A 20,131-nucleotide genomic window follows, 5' to 3' on the forward strand; every position below is an offset into this window, starting at 1 on the left:
TTTTATATAACACAAATATATTATTTAGTTATTTTTTCATAATGTTATACCGCTTAATTATAAAATATATATTAAAAAAAATTATTAATGAGAGGGTCGAGATCGATAAGTGAAGCTCGTGCTCGGGCTCGTTTATTAAACGAGCTTAGTTTTAGGAGCTCGGGCTCGTTTAAGCTTGGATCGATCGAGCTTTTTTACGAGCCGATCTCGAGTAGCTCACAAGCAACTCGGCTTGTTTGCACCTCCAGGTTTGGTCGTTTGGGTTGTGTGAATTTGGGTTTCATGGATACGAGTACGTTTGGGTTCGGGTTAACAGTTTCTCGTGTTGCGGATAAAAGTGACAGGCCTAAATTTAGCAGTAAATGACACTTTTGAACAATTTGACCAAAACTCGTTAAACTTGGCCCGCACAGCCCGTTTAACCAAAATACGTGATCATCGAACGAAACTTAACAGCTATTAATCTCTAACAGGGGTGTAATAATCAATATGTTCAACTACACTCGATCCGTCCTTCTGCGAAGAGCGTCAACGGGCTGGTCAAACTTGAAAACCGTATCAGATTCTGTTTACTATAACCACACGAGCTCGGGCTCAACCTCATTGTCAATATGGAGGAGAAAGAAAGAAATGGGAAAAGAAGGATTGATTATAGCCAAAGAACTCAAGAGACTTGAATCGAGCCCGGCTCGACTTGATCGTTACATCAAGTCACATGTCTCGCGCCTTCTCAAATCTGACCTCGTTTCGGTCCTTTTTGAGTTTCAAAGACAAGACCTTGTTTATTTATCCATGAAGGTGTGTAAGAAATTTTCAAATATTGTTGATTAAATGTATTAGGGGTCGGTTTAGGTCGGGTTTGGGCTCAAACTGAACCAAAAACTGAAAATTCGGTTTTTTAGGTTTTTGACAATTGTTCTTTTTCGGTTTTACCATTTTGGTTTGAAAAATTTTGGCCCAAAATTAACCTTTTGGGCCTCTTATTTTTTTTTATTTTTTTACACATTTTAGCCTAAAATCTTTGGGCTACACTATTTTCTAATTTTTTATAAACTACTTAAAATCGGGTTTTTTGCGGTTTTCAGTTTTCATAACGGGTCTGCGTTGATTTTAACAGTTTTACCATTTGGGCTTGAAAGTTTTTGGCAAAGAAAATGGCCCAAAGTAATAATTTGGGCCTGATTATTTTTTCATTAATTAATGATTAATTGATTTTTACACATTTGAATCTAAAATTTTTGGACTACACCCTTTAACAGTTACTTATAAATTACTTGAACTCGGTTTTTCGGTTTTATAATAAAACATAACCAAACTGTCGGTTTTTTATTTAGTTTGGTTATTTCAGTACAGTTATGGTTCAGTTTTCGCTTAAGAATGATTTAATAATGTTAAATTTGATTGTGCAGTTATATGAGGTGGTGCGGAAAGAGATATGGTACCGACCCGACATGTTCTTTTACCGGGACATGCTTATGATGCTCGCAAGAAATAAAAAGGTGGACGAGGTGAAACGAGTATGGCAAGATTTAAAGAACGAAGAGGTGCATTTTGATCAGCATACATTTGGTGACATTATTAGGTGTTTTTTCGATAGCGGGTTGCCATCGGAAGCAATGGATATATATGACGAAATGAGACGGGCTCCTGACCCGCCATTGTCGTTGCCTTATCGGGTCATCATGAAGGGGCTTTTACCGTATCCGCAACTAAGGGAAAAGGTTAAACAAGATTTCTTGGAAGTTTTTCCTGATATGATTATTTATGATCCGCCTCAAGATATGTTTGATGACGATTATTCGTCTAGCAGCGAGTGAAATAACGGAAATCGAGGTTAAGATGAAGCCCGAATACAAATCGGGCTATAGGCTACCCTCGGGCCCACTCGGAATTAGCCCGTCGTATAACTTAATGCCGGTTTTTGACGTATACATCAGTCAGTTTCAAAAAGTTATATTTTGTGGGCCCATATATACATTTTCACCATATCTTACTGGCCACAGGGTCACACGGCCAGTATGATTTGACGAGAATGTATACGACCCCTATGACGTGTAAGCGGTTTACGGATAGTATTTAGTTCACAATAACTTTTATGTCCATTTAATCTTATTTTTATAAAAGCTTTATGTTTTATGGTATTTATATAAAAATTTTGAGTAACTGTGGTTTTCGTCCCTGTGGTTTGTTCAAATATGCGGTGTTAGTCCAATAGTTTTAAATTTGCGATTTTCGTTTATGTGGTTTTATTTCATCTGCAATTAAACCTGAATTCATTAGCCTCGTTAAGTGTGGTCGTTAAACCCATAGACATACCCTTTACGTGAGGGGGCTTGCGAATCACAACTGGTGTTTATTTGGGGAAAAAAAGGACAAAAATGCCCCTCACGTGAGGGGCAAGCTAATGGGTTTAACGACCAGACTTAACGGGGTTAATGGATTTGGGTTTAATTCTAAGTGAATTGAAACCGCATGGACGAAAATCACAAATTTGAAACTGTTAGACTAAAACCGAAGATTTAAACAAACCATAGGAAAGAAAACCGCAGTTCACTCGAAATTTTTTTTTTCTTTGAACAAGATTAGTGAAAGTATATGTCAAGGCCAAAAATACATAACAATGGATACAACTTAGTATGATGTAAAATTTTATATCAAAAGGCAGTCATAAAAATCCAAATAATATATTCATTACTGAAAGTTATAAGAAATAATCTATGTTAAGTTAAAAAGCCAACCACCTTAGAGTCAATCTTATTATATGACATCTAATACAAGACCTTACAAGTTTGACTTGAAGCACCAAAAGTCAACTTATTGACTACCAAGGTCCAACCCACCTATTTCACAATACACTTTCTAAACATTAAACATAAGAACTCGGAGAAGACGAAAATTATTCACAAGCGGCCACGAACACATCCCGTAAACACCCCCTACTTAATGACAACTTTCTGAAAACCGCTCGATATGTTCTTTAACGAATGCAGCTCAGAAGCGGCCGAAAGAGCCTGCAACATTCTCATTATCTCGGTTGTGTCTTCAAGAAAGTATTTAGCTTTACTCGGTTTTGTGCCAACTGTGCAAGCAAACACTTCAGCCACCGGGGAAAGCGTGGGCCCCGCCATTGCCCTTGTGATTGCTTCAAACATGTCCTCGTCCGACTTATCATCCCCGACACAAAGCACAAAATCCGGCATCATATTTTTTTGTTTCATTATCGTCAAAAGCCGATCCACAACAAGCCCTTTGTTTATCCCCTGTTTAAAAAACAAACAGTACGTCTTTCGGGTCAAAATAGATAGTTACGGTTACGGGTCAAACGAAAAGGGAATAGAGTATGCTAACTTGTGATGTAACTTCAACTATGTTTTGACCGCTTTTGACCGTAACGGGCTCATTAGCAAGAACACTTTCTAAATGGTCCAAAAGCTCCTTAGCTTGACACGAACCAAAGTCCGGGTCTGCATACTGATAATTCCAAACGAGCCCGCTCTCTTTAGTCTCGATGGTTGACCCGTCTGTTGTTTCGGTATACAACTTCATCACGGGCTCCGCAATCTGCTTCCAGTAAAAATCCGACACCGCAACACACGTTTCCCATTCCGCATCCTTATTTTCTCTACCCAAAAACAAACAATTCGTTAAAACTTAAAACAAAGTGTAAACCCGCACTCTAGATATGACGAAACGAGCCGATATATGTACCTTAAAAAGTAACCATGCTCGGCTGCAACGCCCAAATCTTCACACGGTGAAAACCATTTGGTCAACGTGGCCCGATCCTTCCCGCTAACTACAAAAACCACATTATTCGGGTCCCGACACAAACTATCCACTACTTTTATAACTTCAGAACTCGGGCCCGTGCTGTTTGAAGTATTAAGTGTCAAAGTACCATCATAATCCACCAAAACCGCATGCTTTCTAGTCCGTTTGTAAGCCGAAACAATATGTTCGATCGAAAGCTTCTGGAAGTTCGGATCCAATGCAACAACCCGGAACCCCAACCCGAACCCAACGCCCCAACATCTTTTTCTCACGTGATCCCGACATGATCTTTCAAGATCTTGCCAAAAGCTGCGGGCCCAATACCCGACATCATGAGTGGTAACAAATCTGTAATGTTTTTCATGTCTCATTTGTTTTTCGGTTTCTGAGAAAACCAATGCCGAATCCATAGCTTCCGCTACTGCTTCGGTATTCCACGGGTTGACCCGTATCGCCCCGCTTAACGACGGGGAGCAGCCGATGAATTCCGAGACAACTAACATACTCTTTTTCGGAAATGACGGATTTACCCCTAGCGTTTCGTCAAGCTTAGCGTTTCCTTGTCTGCATATAACGTATTCATACGGTATCAAATTCATCCCGTCTCGTACAGCTGTCACGAGACAGCACTCGGAAATCACATAATAAGCAATCCTCTCGTAAAACTGAAGCGGGTTATCGATCAAGATAACGGGCTCATAACCGGGCCCACCAAAGTGTCGGTTAATTCTTTCTTTAGTGGTATGAGTCTCGGACTGGACCTCGAGTACGTCCCTACCCCGACCACGAGCCGGGTTCGCAATCTGAACCAAAACCACCTTACCCCGTTTTTCGGGCTGCCGAGTCAGCAAATTCTCGAAAGCTAAAAGCTTTAAACTTATTCCTTTAAAGATGTCCATGTCATCAACCCCGAGTAACACGGTTTGACCTAGAAACCGACTTCTTAACTCCGCAACTTTCGACTCGGTTTCGGGTAACTCGAGCACTTTTCGAAGCTGTTTTAAATGAATCCCGACCGGTAAAATCTTGACGCTGACCGTACGACCATAGTATTCGAGCCCGATATAGCCTCGTATAGACTGATAAGATAAACCGAGCATCCGACTGCAACAAGAAAGAAAATGTCTTGCGTAGTCGAAAGTATGGAACCCGATTAGATCCGAATTTAAAAGGGCCCGTAAAAGATCGTCTCTAACGGGTAAAGTGCGGTATATCTCGGAAGATGGAAACGGGCTGTGAAGGAAAAACCCGAGCTTGACCCGATTAAATCTTTTTCTTAAAAAAGTTGGTAAAACCATCAAATGGTAATCATGTATCCATACAAAGTCATCATCTGGACTAATGACTTCCATAACTTTATCAGCGAATATTTTGTTGACCGAAACGTACGCCTGCCACAGAGCCCGGTCAAACCGGCCACCGAGCTCTGGTGACAACGGAAGCATGTAATGAAACACGGGCCATAAGTGTTGTTTACAAAACCCGTGATAGAATTTAGTAAAAAGATCAGGATCGATAAACGCGGGCACGCATTTAAAATTCTCGAGCAGCGTTTGCGCCACGTCATCCTGCTCTTTCGTGTCGATTTGTTCTTTAAGACAACCGATATAAATAATTCCCACGTCGTTCCCGAGCCCGTCTCGGAGTTGTAAGAGAAGGGAATCTTCATCCCAGCTGAAGTCCCAACTCCCGTCGGGTCGTTTGTTGACCCGAAGTGGGAGTTGGTTTGCGACAATGATCATCAGTTCTTGATAAACGGATGATGGGGTGTCGGTGCTAAAACCTTCGTCGTCTAGTTCTAATAATACCCCTGGCACGTTGCCACACGGGATAGCTTTTTCCCGGTCCGAATAAAGCCTGATGATGGTACACCGGATGCAAGTTCAAAGAGATTAGTGTAAGATCTCGACATCATTATCGATACTAAGTTTACAAAATTTCGTCTTTCTTGAGCTAAATTCTACAAAAAAACACATAAAATATCAAATTTATAGATGCATAATGTGTATAAAGATATCAAGAAACTGAAGATCAACCATCACTATACAAGCAAAAAAATTTCCCAATTTGTCATTACTAAAGTTTAATAATTTAGCAGCAAGAAAGAATCTTTAATGAAAATATCAAATTCCCAGAAGCTAAAAATGCTTTGTAAAACATTAAAATTTAGGAAACCCTTAATCAAGATTTATTTTTATGACCAGAAAAAATAACTTTTTGTTCCAAGAACAAGCATTTTAATAATGAAAAAAGATCAAACTTTTTCTAGCAGTCTGTTTAATCAAGAACCTTAAAAATCAATAGTAATATTCATGACCAGAAAAAATTAAATTTTTCCAAGAACATGCATTTTAATACTGAAAAAATATTAAATTACTTCTAGCAGTCTGTTAAAGCAAGAACCTTAAAAATCAATATTAATATTCATGACCAGAAAAAATAACATTTTTCCAAGAACAAACATTTTAATACTGGAAAAAGTTTAAATTACTTCTGGCAATATGTTTAAGCAAGAACCTTAAAAATCAATATTAATATTTATGACCAGAAAAAATAACATTTTTCCAAGAACAAGCAATTTATAATACTGTAAAAAGATCAAATTACTTCTAGCAGTCTGTTAAAGCAAGAACCTTAAAAATCAATATTAATATTTATGACCAGAAAAATTAACATTTTTCAAAGAACAAACATTTTAACACTGAAAAAAGATCAAATTACTAGAAGTAATTTGTTAAAGCAAGAATCTTAAAAATCAAGATTAATATTTTGAACCAGAAAAAATAACATTTTTCCAAGAACAAACATTTTAACACTGAAAAAAGATCAAATTACTTCTAGCAGTCTGTTAAAGCAAGAACCTTAAAAAGCAATATTAATAACTTCTTTTTTTTTCAATAACAAACATTTTAACACTGAAAAAAGATTAAATTACTTCTAGCAGTCTGTTAAAGCAAGAACCTTAAAAATCAATATTAATATTTATGACCAGAAAAAATAACATTTTTCAAAGAACAAACATTTTAACACTGAAAAAAGATCAAATTACTAGAAGTAATTTGTTAAAGCAAGAATCTTAAAAATCAAGATTAATATTTTGAACCAGAAAAAATAACATTTTTCCAAGAATAAACATTTTAACACTGAAAAAAGATCAAATTACTTCTAGCAGTCTGTTAAAGCAAGAACCTTAAAAAAGCAATATTAATAACTTCTTTTTTTTTCAATAACAAACATTTTAACACTGAAAAAAGATTAAATTACTTCTAGCAGTCTGTTAAAGCAAGAATCATAAAAAAATAAAAATCAAGCATATTTACAAACAGGTGATATGCAAAACTGATAAAAGTGACAAATCTTGATGTAAAAATCAAATCTTTATCACAAAAAGATTCAACAAACCTGGAAAGTTGCTCACAGTCCTGCCATTTCAGTTATGAAGTAAAGATTCCAAATGTGAAGCTTGAAAATGAAACACAACCCACAAAGTAAAATTAGAAATTTATGCAAAAAGTTTATTAATTTAATGGTAGTTTGATGAAACAAGAGAAAAATTACCTTAGATTATTATTTGATTAAAGTATAAATATCAAAGATTCCACCTTTAATATTAAAAAGATCTTAAAGATTCCTCACATGAACACATTACTTACATCCACCGTTGGTTTAACCAATTACTCAAGAAAAGAATTCTGGGCCCATTTTTTCAAGGCCCATAATGCTAAATACAGGCTAAAGTACAAGTTTTAATGCATAATGTACATGTGATTAATGGTAGTGTTGTGTCAATTTGTGGTGTGGAGAGTGAAGATGCTGATGCTGATGCTGATGCTGATGCTGAAAGTGAAAGCCCAGTACTCACTTATACAGGTGTTAAGTGTTTAGCTAGTGTTTGATATTTAGATGATACTTAAAAATGTTATTAAGTTGTTTATTAGTACAAGTTATGTTGTTATGATAAGTTGATAACATAGTTTTTAAACTTTGTATATTAACTTGCTAATTAATTATATATAACATTTGAGAAGCTCGGTGCTACAAGACAGTAATTGGTCCACGTGATGTCACCAGCTTCTGAAATATCATTCATTTTTTTTGTTTCAATTTCAATATCGTATTGAACGTAACCGAAACCAATCCAATTCGAATCCACTCTCCGCCGTAATACCCAGGTTTTACCGACCGTCTTTTTTTGTTCTACAACTGTAACAAACATCATTGGTCCACGTGGCAGCACCAGCTTGTGACGCGTCATACAATATTTTGATTCTTTTTAGTTAAGTATCGTAACGGAAGTAACCGAAACCGACCCAATTTATGTCTACTCGACGTTGTAACGCCCAGGTACCGACCAATGTTTTGTTTTTAGTTTTGTTTTTAGTTTTGTGTCGTAACGAACGTAACCAGAATCGACCTAACTCGCGTCGAATCCACTTAAATGTACCCACCACGATCATAATGAACTTCTACCAACCGAATGCATGTTAATGTATCGTCGCATCATGGCGGGTACATACCTAGTTTATAATAAGCTAGTTGTTGTACGGGCGTGTGTTGTGACTGACAATTAAGAAACATTAAGTAGCGATGCAAAAAGTTAACGAACGTAAGTTATCATATTAAAAACTTGAAAGTTGTTTGTGTAGTTATCATATTAAAAACTTGAAAGTTGTTTGTGTAACTAAATGAAACTTGAGGGTAACTGTATTAAAATTTTGTGAGGTTAATTGTGCATTAAAAAGTTGTGGGGTTAATTGTGTAACTTGATGAAAGTTAAGCGTTAGCATATAAAAAAAATATGGCGTGGGTTTATTTGTAACTTGTGAAAAAAAAAGTGATGGCGGACTACACCCACCTACCATCGAAATTTCTGTGGATGATATTTTACTTGATACGTTTATTTGTTATTTATCGATGAAATTTAGAAGCAAGTTATGGAATACCTTTTTTTAAATAAGGAAACTTTTAATTTAATTAAAACTCACTTGGACCCTTGAATATGGATCATGGTATGTGAATCGCTAATTTACCCACAAGCCAATCATAGCATTACACACTTAAATACGTCATTAACTTTTACTACTTTAGCATGTTATACAAGTATATACAACTTGTCACTTTATCATTGAACTTATGTGGAATTGTTGTAATTGTATAATGAGTTTGTATCTTCTGTTTCAAATATTCTCTTTTATCAATTAACATTTGTTAATTAAATAAATTTGGCTCGTTTTCAAACTGAGCTAGCTATATGAAGCTTTTTTCGAGCGAGTTATTTTTGAGCTTTTCTCAAACGATCTTCAAGCTAATAGAAAACAGTTAACTAAACATAATCATTACAATATTGTGAGAAGATATTTTACAATATAATGAAAAGAATTAAAACCTTTAATAACATATAAAGTTTTTGTGTCAATCAGCATTTCAAGACCAAAACAAATTACATCACCCAATGTTTAACATAATTAAACTAAGATTAAAATAAAGTTCAAAAGAATATAAATACATACATTGACAAGGTTTAACAAATACATGTTTTGTTGGAATTGGGCTGCCACAGAGTACAGTCTACCTTTGTAATGGGCTTGAAAGAATAAAATGGGCTCAACGGTTAAGAAGTTGGGATATGGGTTATTACTTTGTCATAAGATGGGCCATTATTTGGGTCAGTACTCGGCTTAGCCTTAACCCATTTAGTGAAATAATCAATTGCCACTATTAAAATTTTGACGCGTCCCAGGGCTTCTGAAAACGATCCCGTGATATCGATTGTCCATTTCTGAAATGGCCATGCGGATGATATTAGCACCAACTCATTTTTTGGGCTGATTAACATTAAACCCAAGGTAGTTGGCACTGGGCACTGGCAGATAAACGATTTAATGAACTGTTAGATCGATATAATAGTATGCCACAAATGTAATTTTCTTTTGTATATAATTAGTATTTTTGGTATTTTAAATAAGTTCACATTAATAAGAAGTATTAAGATAGTTGTTGGAAGTTGGAACCTCAACTTCTGCTTCTATAAGGTTTTCAAGAACTTCAAACGGTCCAGATTTAATCTTCAAGACTTTCAATGGTGAGGATTGTCCAAAATGTTGGTCACAATTAGGGAGAACAATATACTAATATAATTACTTAGACTACCTGTTTGTGGAGTTGTAAACAAGGGCGCGGACGGTGGGTCTTGTCCTAAGTATTGTTAGGTTCTTTTTCCTTTCTTCTCCTTGTAATTGTCGTATAAAATCTATAAAATGTTTACTGAGGTTCCGTCCCTTTACCAAAAAAAAAAAGCATTAACTTTTATCGGGGTTCCATCTCCAAGACCATGGTCTCATGGCTCCTAATCGTTTGCTCCGGTCACGGTCACCCCTGATACAATACACGTACCAAACCCGAGTATTTAACATAAACTCCCCTCACATTGTTATGATTTGTTATATAATTGATCACACATACTTTGTCTTCACTTTTCATAAAGTTAGAATAGATCCACCAAGAGTAGTTGGAAAGTTGAGGCAGAACGTTTCAGTGTTGTAAAGTCAAATATAGAGACGTTAAAAGTGTCCAAGTACAAAAATAATGGTTCTTGGCCTATGCCTATGTTCCTATGTCAAATATTACTAAAGGCAAGAGTTAGTACTTCACAAAAACAACTTATTTAAATAAGGTGTTGAATGATTTATAAACTAATTTTGCATCTAGAGTTATTGATGATATTAAAATGTGAATAGACATTTCGGACCACCCGAAAAATGGAGTCGTTTTCTAAAAAGATACAGGTTTGAAAAACGGTTTTGACACGTGTTTGAATCGACATTTCATAAGACAAATTTGTTTAAAAAGAATAATATTAATTGTTTAAAAATAATTAATATATTTATAAATACCACTCCTCTTTACCACAACATCACTAAGGGGCTGTTTGTTTACATCTGAATGGAACCATTCAGATGTAAACATCTGATTCATTCAAACTTCAAACTGTTTGGTTTCAAATAGAAAAACATCTGAATGGTTAAAATTAGGTCCGAATCATTCAGACTTACTGTTGTTGCTGAATGGGACAGATGTTCATTTAGATCTGACTCATTCAAATCTGAATGAACCAAACAGCCACTAAGTGAGTGTGAATAGGAAAATCTTATTTTATTTTATATGAGTACCAATTTTACATTTTTATAACTATAACACATGGTCTTATGCATACCTTAAATACTACAAAGTTAAACATACATGTTTCGAAACATTTTAGTAGGGGTGTTTAAGAAACCGAAAAAACAAATTCGAAACCGGAAACACCGAAAAATCCAAATCGAAAAAAACGAATCGAAACAAAAACCGACGGTTTGTTTTTATGTTTTCGTAAAAACCGCACTAACGGTTCGGTTTTGGTTTTGCATGTAAAAAAAATGAAAAAACCGAACCGAATTTCTATTTATTTTATATTTTATATTAAGTAATTTATAAGAATTTAATAAATATGTAACTTCAGTATTTTTGATAAAATGTATAATACTCTATTATTTTACAATTAACAAAAATATTTATACCTAAATTCATTATTTTTTGTCAACTTTCTTTTCAGCCTAAAATTTTAAGCTCAAACGGCAAAAAACCGAAAAAACCGAAACTGAGCTGAAACCAAAACGAAATCCGAAAAAAACGAAACCGAACAGTTTCAAACACTCCAAAAACCGAAGTTTTGGTTTTTAGTTTGGTTTTAACCAAAAACCGCACCGAATTGCACCACGCACACCCCTACATTTTAGGATGAGCGAGATACTATACTTCAGTATAAATAAAAAAAAGTTGTTAGCTTCTCGTAGTCAAGTAAAAAATATTTAGGTTGGTAAGTTATTACAATTATGAGATTTTTTTTCTTTAATTTTTACTTTGGAAATAATGAACATGATCTTCAAAAGACATCTAGTGGTATCACACGTTGTTAAAGCATTAATAATGTAGGATGACCAAAATGCATTCACTTTTATGTAGGTTCATGTTGTTATCCATGTGGCTATAACTTTATAAAGTTGGGTAATACAAGTCTCCACATCCATGTGCTTCTTCTTATTGGGTGAAGAATCGTGTGCTTAACTTTATAATGTATGTTGTTTATCAGACAAAAAGAACATAATGGTTGATTATTTCTAGTTCATAATGTTGGCAATCTCTATCGTTTAGCCCGTCACGTGTGGGTAATCTGGTTGAACCTATTTAGATCGGTGACCTTCATTAATGATGTAATAGGTTTATGGGTTGCAATAAGAGTTTTATCGTGTTTTGTTACACTTGTTGTCAAGCTGGGTACCCTTATAAATACATCGTCATGATTAGCGTTATAGCATACATGAGAGATTATTGCAATCGAGTTTTGAGTTAGTTCTTGATTATAATAACATGAAGTACATTAAAAATTGTGTTTTCGTTTGTGTTGTAAATATCGATTCGTTTTTTATATAAGTGATCTTTACCGTTACCGCATTGTTCTACTCATGACCAAACAATGCAATGATTTAACTAAACAAGCTAATATGAGGATATATGAATAATCTAACACAATGAACACAAATATATCTATAGTATTATTTGTATAATGTCATTTTGAAGATAACCTGAACACACTTCGTCTATTGAAAATTAAGTTTTTCATAACCGATTCACCAACATAATATAATTTAAAAAACGAAGGCAAATGCATGACAGACTTTTGTAAACCTGAAAACATATTAACCATGCAAACTACCTCAAATCAGATAGATAAACAAGTGTATTGATATTTTTTCCCTAGCATGTTGTCTAAACCTAACACAATAACAAACTGAAGCGCAATGAGCAAGATAAGTTAAATGAACTGTATGAGATAGATAAAAGCGTTTGAACAAGGGAGAACGCTTGTGATGAACGGGACATATGAAGAGTCATTTGACTATGATGCACTAACGTCGAGCTATTTCAAAAGTCAAAATCAATGATGTCGAGATGGAGCAAAGTGGTTAGCGAGATTTGGTACGTTTAAAGCTTTTCTTGACATACCTAAATACATAAACATTCTTCGTCTCGTCTCTAAAAACAATATAAAAATATTACACATATATTTATTTAGTTATTTAACTCAATGTATTATCATTTTCCATTTCTTTTAACTTGTACATTGTCCCAATAATATGAAATGTATAGATCCTCTATTCCAGAAAAGAGGGTATAGTTTGTCACATTTATCATGGTGGCATGCAATAGTTAAATGTGTGATTCCATGTGAATGAATTGATTATGGGGATTGAAGAAACACTAATTGACCCCGGGCAGATTACGGATAATCTGGGGGTTAAATAGATGTTTCCCACGAGGGTTAGTTCCGGCAAAGATGGTTGTTCTGATGACCTGCAAAACAGACACCGTGAGCTCGTCACTGAGAAGGGAGGGGGTACCTCTTTGTGACCACCCTCTGGCGTGAGAATCAGACTAGATTGCTCTTGAATATAAGTGTATATTAAGAGAAATAACTAGAGAGAAGATGATGATACCGTTCCAATGTGTTGGAGTATTTATAGCCGAAGGTAGGTTTCCAAGCAGGTACAGCCGGCTGAATAGTATTCCTGTTCTACCAACTGTGGGCTACGCACGTGCCATGCTGATGGTTGGTGGGTAGGCAGCGGCTGATAGTGACCAGGCCGGCTGTGTACTATTCCTTTTCCACCAACTGCAGGCTATGGACGTGCCCCCACAGGGGTTGGTGAGTAGGCAGCGGCTGATAGTGACTTTAAGTACTAGAGCGTGCTGCCCGTCGTACTGTTGTCAGTGAGCTGTCGCAGCTTTGGTCAGTTCTTTTGTCCATACCTTGGCAGGTACAGTACAAAAGATCCTCCAGTATCGTACGGACTGGCTCATTTGGGCGGGAGAATTCCCGGCTTTGGGCGGGAGTATTCCCGGCTTGCTCATTCCTTCTTCAGGTGACATTACTGAATTATTTGAGAGTTAGTGCCTTGTGCGTGTAGCCTTGCTGCGCGGGTAGCCTTCCCTGATGGCTAGTATCCGTAGCTTCGGGAACAGGCGGAGTACGTCACCATTGGGAGGCTTTTCCTGCGGGAACAGCTTGCGTACTGCGCGTAAGGACGTCGCGTCTCTGAGCATGGTTGGTCATGCGGATCCAGTTGGTCTTTGCGCAGACTTCCCTCGAGTCTTGCGAGTTCAACTGCGCAGACATCTCTGTTTAAGGTGAGTCTTGCGGGTCCAACCGCGCATACGTCCCTGTTCAAGGTGAGTCTTGCGGGTCCAACTGGGCTCTGCTGGGACCTACCTCTTCAAGTCCCCCCAGTCCAATGTTCTTCTCATGAATTGTTAATAAGTGAGGTGAACTTTTGGACTTAAGCAAGGGGTTTTGAAAAGGGGTTTATGTGACATCTGCCCCGATCCGACCCGACCCAGGTACCCGTTTCCCTTATCCGATCTCTTTCTTTTATGATTTAATATTTATTTATACTTATACTTTATTTTTAATAATAATATTTTCCTTCCCGCCTCTTCCTCTCTTTTCCTTCCCGCCGTCCCGTCCCTCTTCTTCTCTCCGCCTTCTCTCTCTTGTCGTCGTTCCGCCCTTACGCCTTGAACCTCCTTTTCTCTTAACTCTTTGCTTGTCCTTTGTTTCTTCCCGCCTAAGGTTGTCTGCGCAGCTCCACGCGCCAGACTCCTTACAAGGAAGCCTGCGCGAAGACCTGTTGTTCCTGCGACACGCGAGGCGAACTGTTCTCGCAGCGCGCTAAGAACGGTAGTTCTTCTCGCGACGCGCTAAGAATTGTAGTTCTTCTCGCAGCGCGCTAAGAATGGTAATTCTTCCCGCGGCGCGCTAAGAATGGTAATTCTTCCCGCGGCGCGCTAAGGATAATAGTTCTTCCCGCGGCGCGCTAAGGATAATAGTTCTTCCCGCGGCGCGCTAAGGTTTGTTCTGTCAGCCTCCGCCCTCGCGCGTGCGCTCGAGCCTTCTCGCGCTAAACCCTTTGAGTTTTCTTCTGTTTAATCTAGCCGTTTGCTTTTATGTTGTCTTATCTTCTGTGCTGTTGACCTAACCTGCCTTATGTCTGAAAAGTTACTTTCGGCGCAGCATGCGCACCAACCCCATTGGTTGACAGAAAAAGTGACTGACATTATCTTTTGAGATCTGCTTTTTCCATGCTTGACCAGTACCTTTATCTGAACCGCCCATGCTTTTACTGTTGCCTGTCAGCTTTTCCCTTTTCCCCTGCAGCTGCCATATCTTTTGATATCTTTTGCTTTTGGAATCTTTTACTTTTTGGAGATCTTTTCCCCTTTTTCTAGGGATTGTGTTCCCTAGGGTTTCCCTATAAATAATAAACTTATTTTTCCTAACACATCACACACAAACACTTAATTTAACCTCCTCCTTGCCGTTGTTCTTCCTCTGCCGTCTCCTCTCTCTCTGCCTTCGTCTTCCTCTCTGTTCTGCCCTGCTTTTCCGGTAATATATATTATAATTTACTTATTAATTATGCTAAGTTATATTCAAGACTTAAAGCAAATCGTTAAAACAATAATCTTTAATTATAGGTTAACTTGTGCTTGTTTAAAGTTGGTTCTTGCTTTATCTTACACCGCATCGTTTATCAAGTGAGTAATCTCGTACCTAATCCCTTTTTATTTTTAATGTTTTGGGATGTTCATGTGTTCATACAAACTTAGAGTCTTAAACTTGTTTATGAACTTTAGTCGCGCAGTATCCCATGTGTTGAGGACGTAGACTTGGCTGTTTATTTGTATGTGTGGATCATTAACCGTCTTGTCGGTCTATTCCGCAGTTCTCATGGTACCATTAGATGAACACGGGAGAACAATCGTTTATGATTTTCTCTTTTGTTTACACTTGCACAGTCTTTCTTGTTTGTGAGCTCAATTGTGAGCACTGGCAGTCTATGAATCTTAGAGTTGGTCCCGATCAGATTACACCCTTGTTGAAAACCAGACATACACATGTTGCGCGCAGATTTATTGTTATCTATGTATTGTATTAAACTCGATTTCTCACCAACACGCAAGTGTTTGACGTTTTATTTTAACACATGTTCAGGTTTACAATAGCTGTTTTGGAGCTTGTGGACACGTAGGAAGTTTTCTTTATTTTGGACCTAGATTAAAATGTATCAAGACAAGTTATTGCTGTTCGATTATTATGATTTATAATATATTGATTTATGATGATTGATGTTATCTTATGTCTACTTTGCGCGTGCGCGAATGAGTGTATTTATTAAATATTGACACCCAATAGTGTCACGAGTAATGAAACAATATGTGGCGCCCCGATGTATAATCCGCCTTTGGTCGGGGTGTTACAGTTTAGTTTTAAGGTTTTCCATGGGGATTCTTCCCGCGGAAGTCCTAATGTCACGTGCAGAAATTCCCGACTTTTCTGCTTGATCTTTGGGTATGATGCGGGTAGGTCGGTAACCTCCTCGCAAGTCAGGAGCGTTGAGTTCCACTTGTGTAGATTCTCCATGAGGTTTTGGTAGTTTTGAACATAGTGATCAATTATGTTAAACAACCAATTCCATCTTGGAGCTTCAAACAATCTAGTTCTCAACGTTCCCTCTATGCGGGGATGTTATTTCCGTTTCCGCAAGCATGGCCCAGAAGATCCTTCTTGGTTTCAATTCCCTGCGGAGTGCTAAGTATGTGAAGGGTTTTGCCTTGACACTGTACCCGCACTCGTCTTATAGTTACTTTACTTCCAAGGTATTCCTGGCGTCAATTCCCTGCAGGTGCTAAGTATGTGAAGGGTTTTGCCTTGACACTGTACCCGCACCCGTCTTATAGTTACTTGGTTGCCGAGGTATTATTGGCTTCAATTCCCTGCAGGTGCTAAGTATGTGAAGGGTTTTGCCTTGACACTGTACCCGCACCTGTCTTATAGTTACTTGGTTGCCAAGGTAAGGGGTATAGTCCCGCTTACTTTTGAATCTTTGTGACTTGCGTTATAAACGTTACATGACTTGCGCATGCATATTTTAGTTTATTTTAGCAATTTTCCCAGTGTTTTGATTAAGTTAACCGTTCGACGCGCGGTTGTCAATAGGTTAGTGTTCAGTTTCCTCTATCATGATTGTGCGGGTAGGACCGTCACTTTCATTTAGTGGGATGACCAATCTTCACCTATAACTGACCTGCGTGGAGGTTTGTCGTTTTTTGTGTTTATGCGGGTTTTGCCGCCGTCCACACGCAACGACTTTCCATATTTATGCGGTGAATACCGGCATACCGTCCGGAAAGTTTATAAATGTAAAGCGATCAACACAATGTGAAAAGAGAATCATTTCCATTAAAAGTGGCCCCAGCCCGTTTCTTTATAAGTTTGGAATTGATCTACATGTAACATTTGCGTAATTGAGCTCCATTCCATGTTCTTGGGATGGGGGTGCCATCGAGCCTTTCGAGCCGGTATGCGCCCTTTCCCAAAACTTCTTTGATAATGTATGGCCCTTCCCAGACGGGGGCCAGCTTTCCTGGGCGTTCTTGGTTCGAAGCCTCGTTGTTACGCAGTATGTAGTCTCCGACATTGAAGTTGCAGAGTTTTACCCGCGTGTTGTAGTACTTTTGCATTTGTCGCTTGTAGTTCTCTTCACACACTGCGGCTAAGTCTCTGCGTTCTTCGGTTAGCATAAGGTCTAACCGTCTTTCCGCATCATTGTCCTCTGGATGAATTAAGACCCTTGGTGAGGGTAGACCAATTTCGACCGGGACCATGGCTTCAGTGCCATAAGTGAGGCTGAACGGGGTTTCTCCCATACTTGCCTTTTTCATCGTTCTGTGTGCCCAAAGGACGTGTGGAAGTTCGTCCACCCAGCCGGATCTGTGTTCCAGTAATCTTTTCTTTATGCCGTCGACGATGCTCCTATTTGCTCTTTCCACCTCACCATTACCCTATGGGTGCGCCACTAAGGTAAAGGTGTGGGTGATTTGAAGTTCTTTCAGCCACTGTTGTAGCTTCTTGTCGGCAAAGTTGGTGCCGTTATCGCTCACCAAACTCTGTGGAAGCCCGAAGCGACAAATAATAAATTCCCAAATAAATTTTTTGATATGTTTTGCGGTTGTTTGGGCTAAGGGTTTTGCTTCTATCCACTTGGTGAAGTAGTCGATGGCAACCACTAGAAACTGGACGTTCCCTGCTGCTGTGGGAAATGGGCCTGTCACATCGATGGCCCACTTCTGAAATGGCCATGAAGAGGTGACTGGAACAAATTCATTCTTCGGGCGATGCGTGTTGGGTGCGTAGAGTTGGCAAGACCTACACTTTCTGATGTATGCCAGTGCATCCGTATGCATCCCCGGCCAAAAGTATCCCGCGTTGTTTAGCTTAGCTACAACTGCGCGTGGACCTGCGTGTATCCCACAGATGCCTTCGTGGACTTCCCTTAGGAGGTAGTCGGCATCTTGGTCGTCGACGCATCTGAGGAGTGGACCAAGAAAGTTACGTCTGTAAAGGATGTCATCGATGAGTTGATAGTTCAGTGCTTTACAGCGTAGTTTTCTTGCATGTTTTTTCGACTCTGGTAGTATACCCGCCGCAAGGTAATTTATTATTAGTGTCATCCACGTTTCCGTGCCGGTTTGGATGACACAGACTTCCTTGTGTGGGACTGATGGTGCTCCAAGGAGTTCAATGCGGATGTCATTTCCCAAGTGGGTGAAAGCCAATGACGCAAGCTTGCTTAACGCATCCGCAAATTTGTTTCGCTACGCTTGACGTGTATGACTTTACAATCGTTAAAATCGCGCATGAGTGTAACACCCCGACCAAAGGCGGATTATACATCGGGGCGCCACATATTGTTTCATTACTCGTGACACTATTGGGTGTCAATATTTAATAAATACATTCATTCGCGCACGCGCAGGGTAAAAGTAGATAACATAAATCATCATAAATCAATATATTATAAATCATAATATTCGAACAGCAATAACTTGTCTTGATATATTTTAATCTAGGTCCAAAATAAAGAAAACTTCCTATGTGTCCACAAGCTCCAAAACAGCTACTGCAACCCTGAACATGTGTTAAAATAAACGTCAAACACTTGCGTGTTGGTGAGAAATCAAGTTTAATACAATACATAGATAACAATAAAATCTGTGCGCAACATGTGTATGTCTGGTTTTCAACAAGGGTGTAATCTGATCGGGACCAACTCTAAGATTCATAAGACTGCCAGTGCTCACAATTGAGCTCACAAACAAGACTAACTGTGCATGTGTAAACAAAAGAGAAAATCATAAACGATAGTTCTCCCGTGTTCATCTAATGGTACCATGAAAACTGCAGAATAGACCGACAAGACGGTTAATGATCCACACATACAAATAAACAGCCAAGTCTACGTCCTCAACACATGGGATACTGCGCGACTAAAGTTCATAAACAAGTTTAAGACTCTAAGTTTGTATGAACACATGAACATCCCAACACATTAAAAGCAAAAAGGGATTAGGTACGAGATTACTCACATGATAAACGATGCGGTGTAAGATAAAGCAAGAACCAACTTTAAACAAGCACAAGTTAACCTATAATTAAAGATTATTGTTTTAACGATCTGTTTTAAGTCTTGATTATAAGTTAGCATAATTAATAAGTAAGTTATTATATATAATATATATATTACCGGAAAACAGGGCAGAACAGGGAGGAAGACGGAGGCAGAGAGGGAGACGGCAGAGAGAGCAAGGAGCAAGAGAACAGGAGAGATTAAGTGTTTTGTGTGTGTAGTGTAATGAAAAATAATACTATTATTTATAGAGAAACCCTAGGAGACATAATCCCTAGAAAAGGGGAAAGGATCTTTAACAGGATCAAGCAAAAGATATCAAAAAGCATAAGAATCCAAAAGCAAAAGATATGGAAAGATATGGCAGCTGCAGAGGCAAGATAAAGCTGACAGGGAACAGTAAAAAGCATGGGCGGGTCAGATAAAGGTACTGGTCAAGCATGGCAAAAGCAGATCTCAAAAGATTATGTCAGTCACTTTATCTGTCAACCAATGGGGTTGGTGCGCATGCTGCGCCGAAAGTAACTTTTCATGCTGCGCCGAAAGTAACTTTATCTGTCAACCAATGGGGTTGAGTTCCTTTTGATCAAAGATATGCTGAAGGCTTTTATGGTCAGTGTAGAGGATACACTTAGTACCATAAAGGTAGTGTCTCCAGATCTTCAAGGCAAAAACAACTGCACCAAGTTCGAGGTCGTGAGTTGTATAATTCTTTTCATGAACCTTAAGTTGCCTTGATGCGTAAGCGATAACCTTGCCTCGTTGCATAAGAACACAACCGAGACCTTGGTTGGATG

At 38.2% G+C, this 20,131-nt stretch overlaps 2 protein-coding genes and 1 pseudogene across 3 annotated transcripts in view; 1 reads left to right on the top strand and 2 right to left on the bottom strand.

Annotated features, from left to right (window-relative positions):
• LOC143554592 (uncharacterized) overlaps positions 1–20,131 on the bottom strand; it is a 171,850-nt gene that overhangs the window by 64,698 nt on the left and 87,021 nt on the right. The gene's annotated exons all lie outside the window — the stretch shown is intronic.
• LOC143554615 (pentatricopeptide repeat-containing protein At1g62350-like) lies at positions 490–2,043 on the top strand. Its single transcript, XM_077044334.1, has 2 exons — positions 490–798; positions 1,410–2,043. Exons 1-2 carry the CDS (start codon positions 490–492, stop codon positions 1,815–1,817), a joined length of 717 nt encoding a protein of 238 aa, XP_076900449.1. The 3' UTR covers positions 1,818–2,043.
• LOC143554614 (alpha,alpha-trehalose-phosphate synthase [UDP-forming] 5-like) lies at positions 2,769–5,686 on the bottom strand (annotated as a pseudogene). The gene is made up of 3 exons (XR_013139050.1): positions 3,709–5,686; positions 3,349–3,622; positions 2,769–3,260 (listed from the first exon to the last, which is right to left on the bottom strand). The product of XR_013139050.1 is annotated as an alpha,alpha-trehalose-phosphate synthase [UDP-forming] 5-like (transcript).

The sequence above is a fragment of the Bidens hawaiensis genome, unplaced genomic scaffold (assembly GCF_021521415.1).
Source record: "Bidens hawaiensis isolate Kalapana, Puna unplaced genomic scaffold, B.hawaiensis_p1.1 tig00017762_1, whole genome shotgun sequence".
Lineage (NCBI taxonomy): Eukaryota > Viridiplantae > Streptophyta > Magnoliopsida > Asterales > Asteraceae > Bidens > Bidens hawaiensis.

Excerpts from the sequence above, each read along its gene's own strand:
- LOC143554615 (XM_077044334.1), top strand. The coding sequence starts at position 490 with ATGTTCAACTACACTCGATCCGTCCTTCTGCGAAGAGCGTCAACGGGC. Across the intron at positions 799-1,409 it reads TTGTTTATTTATCCATGAAG|TTATATGAGGTGGTGCGGAA; the intron begins GTGTGTAAGAAA and ends TTGATTGTGCAG.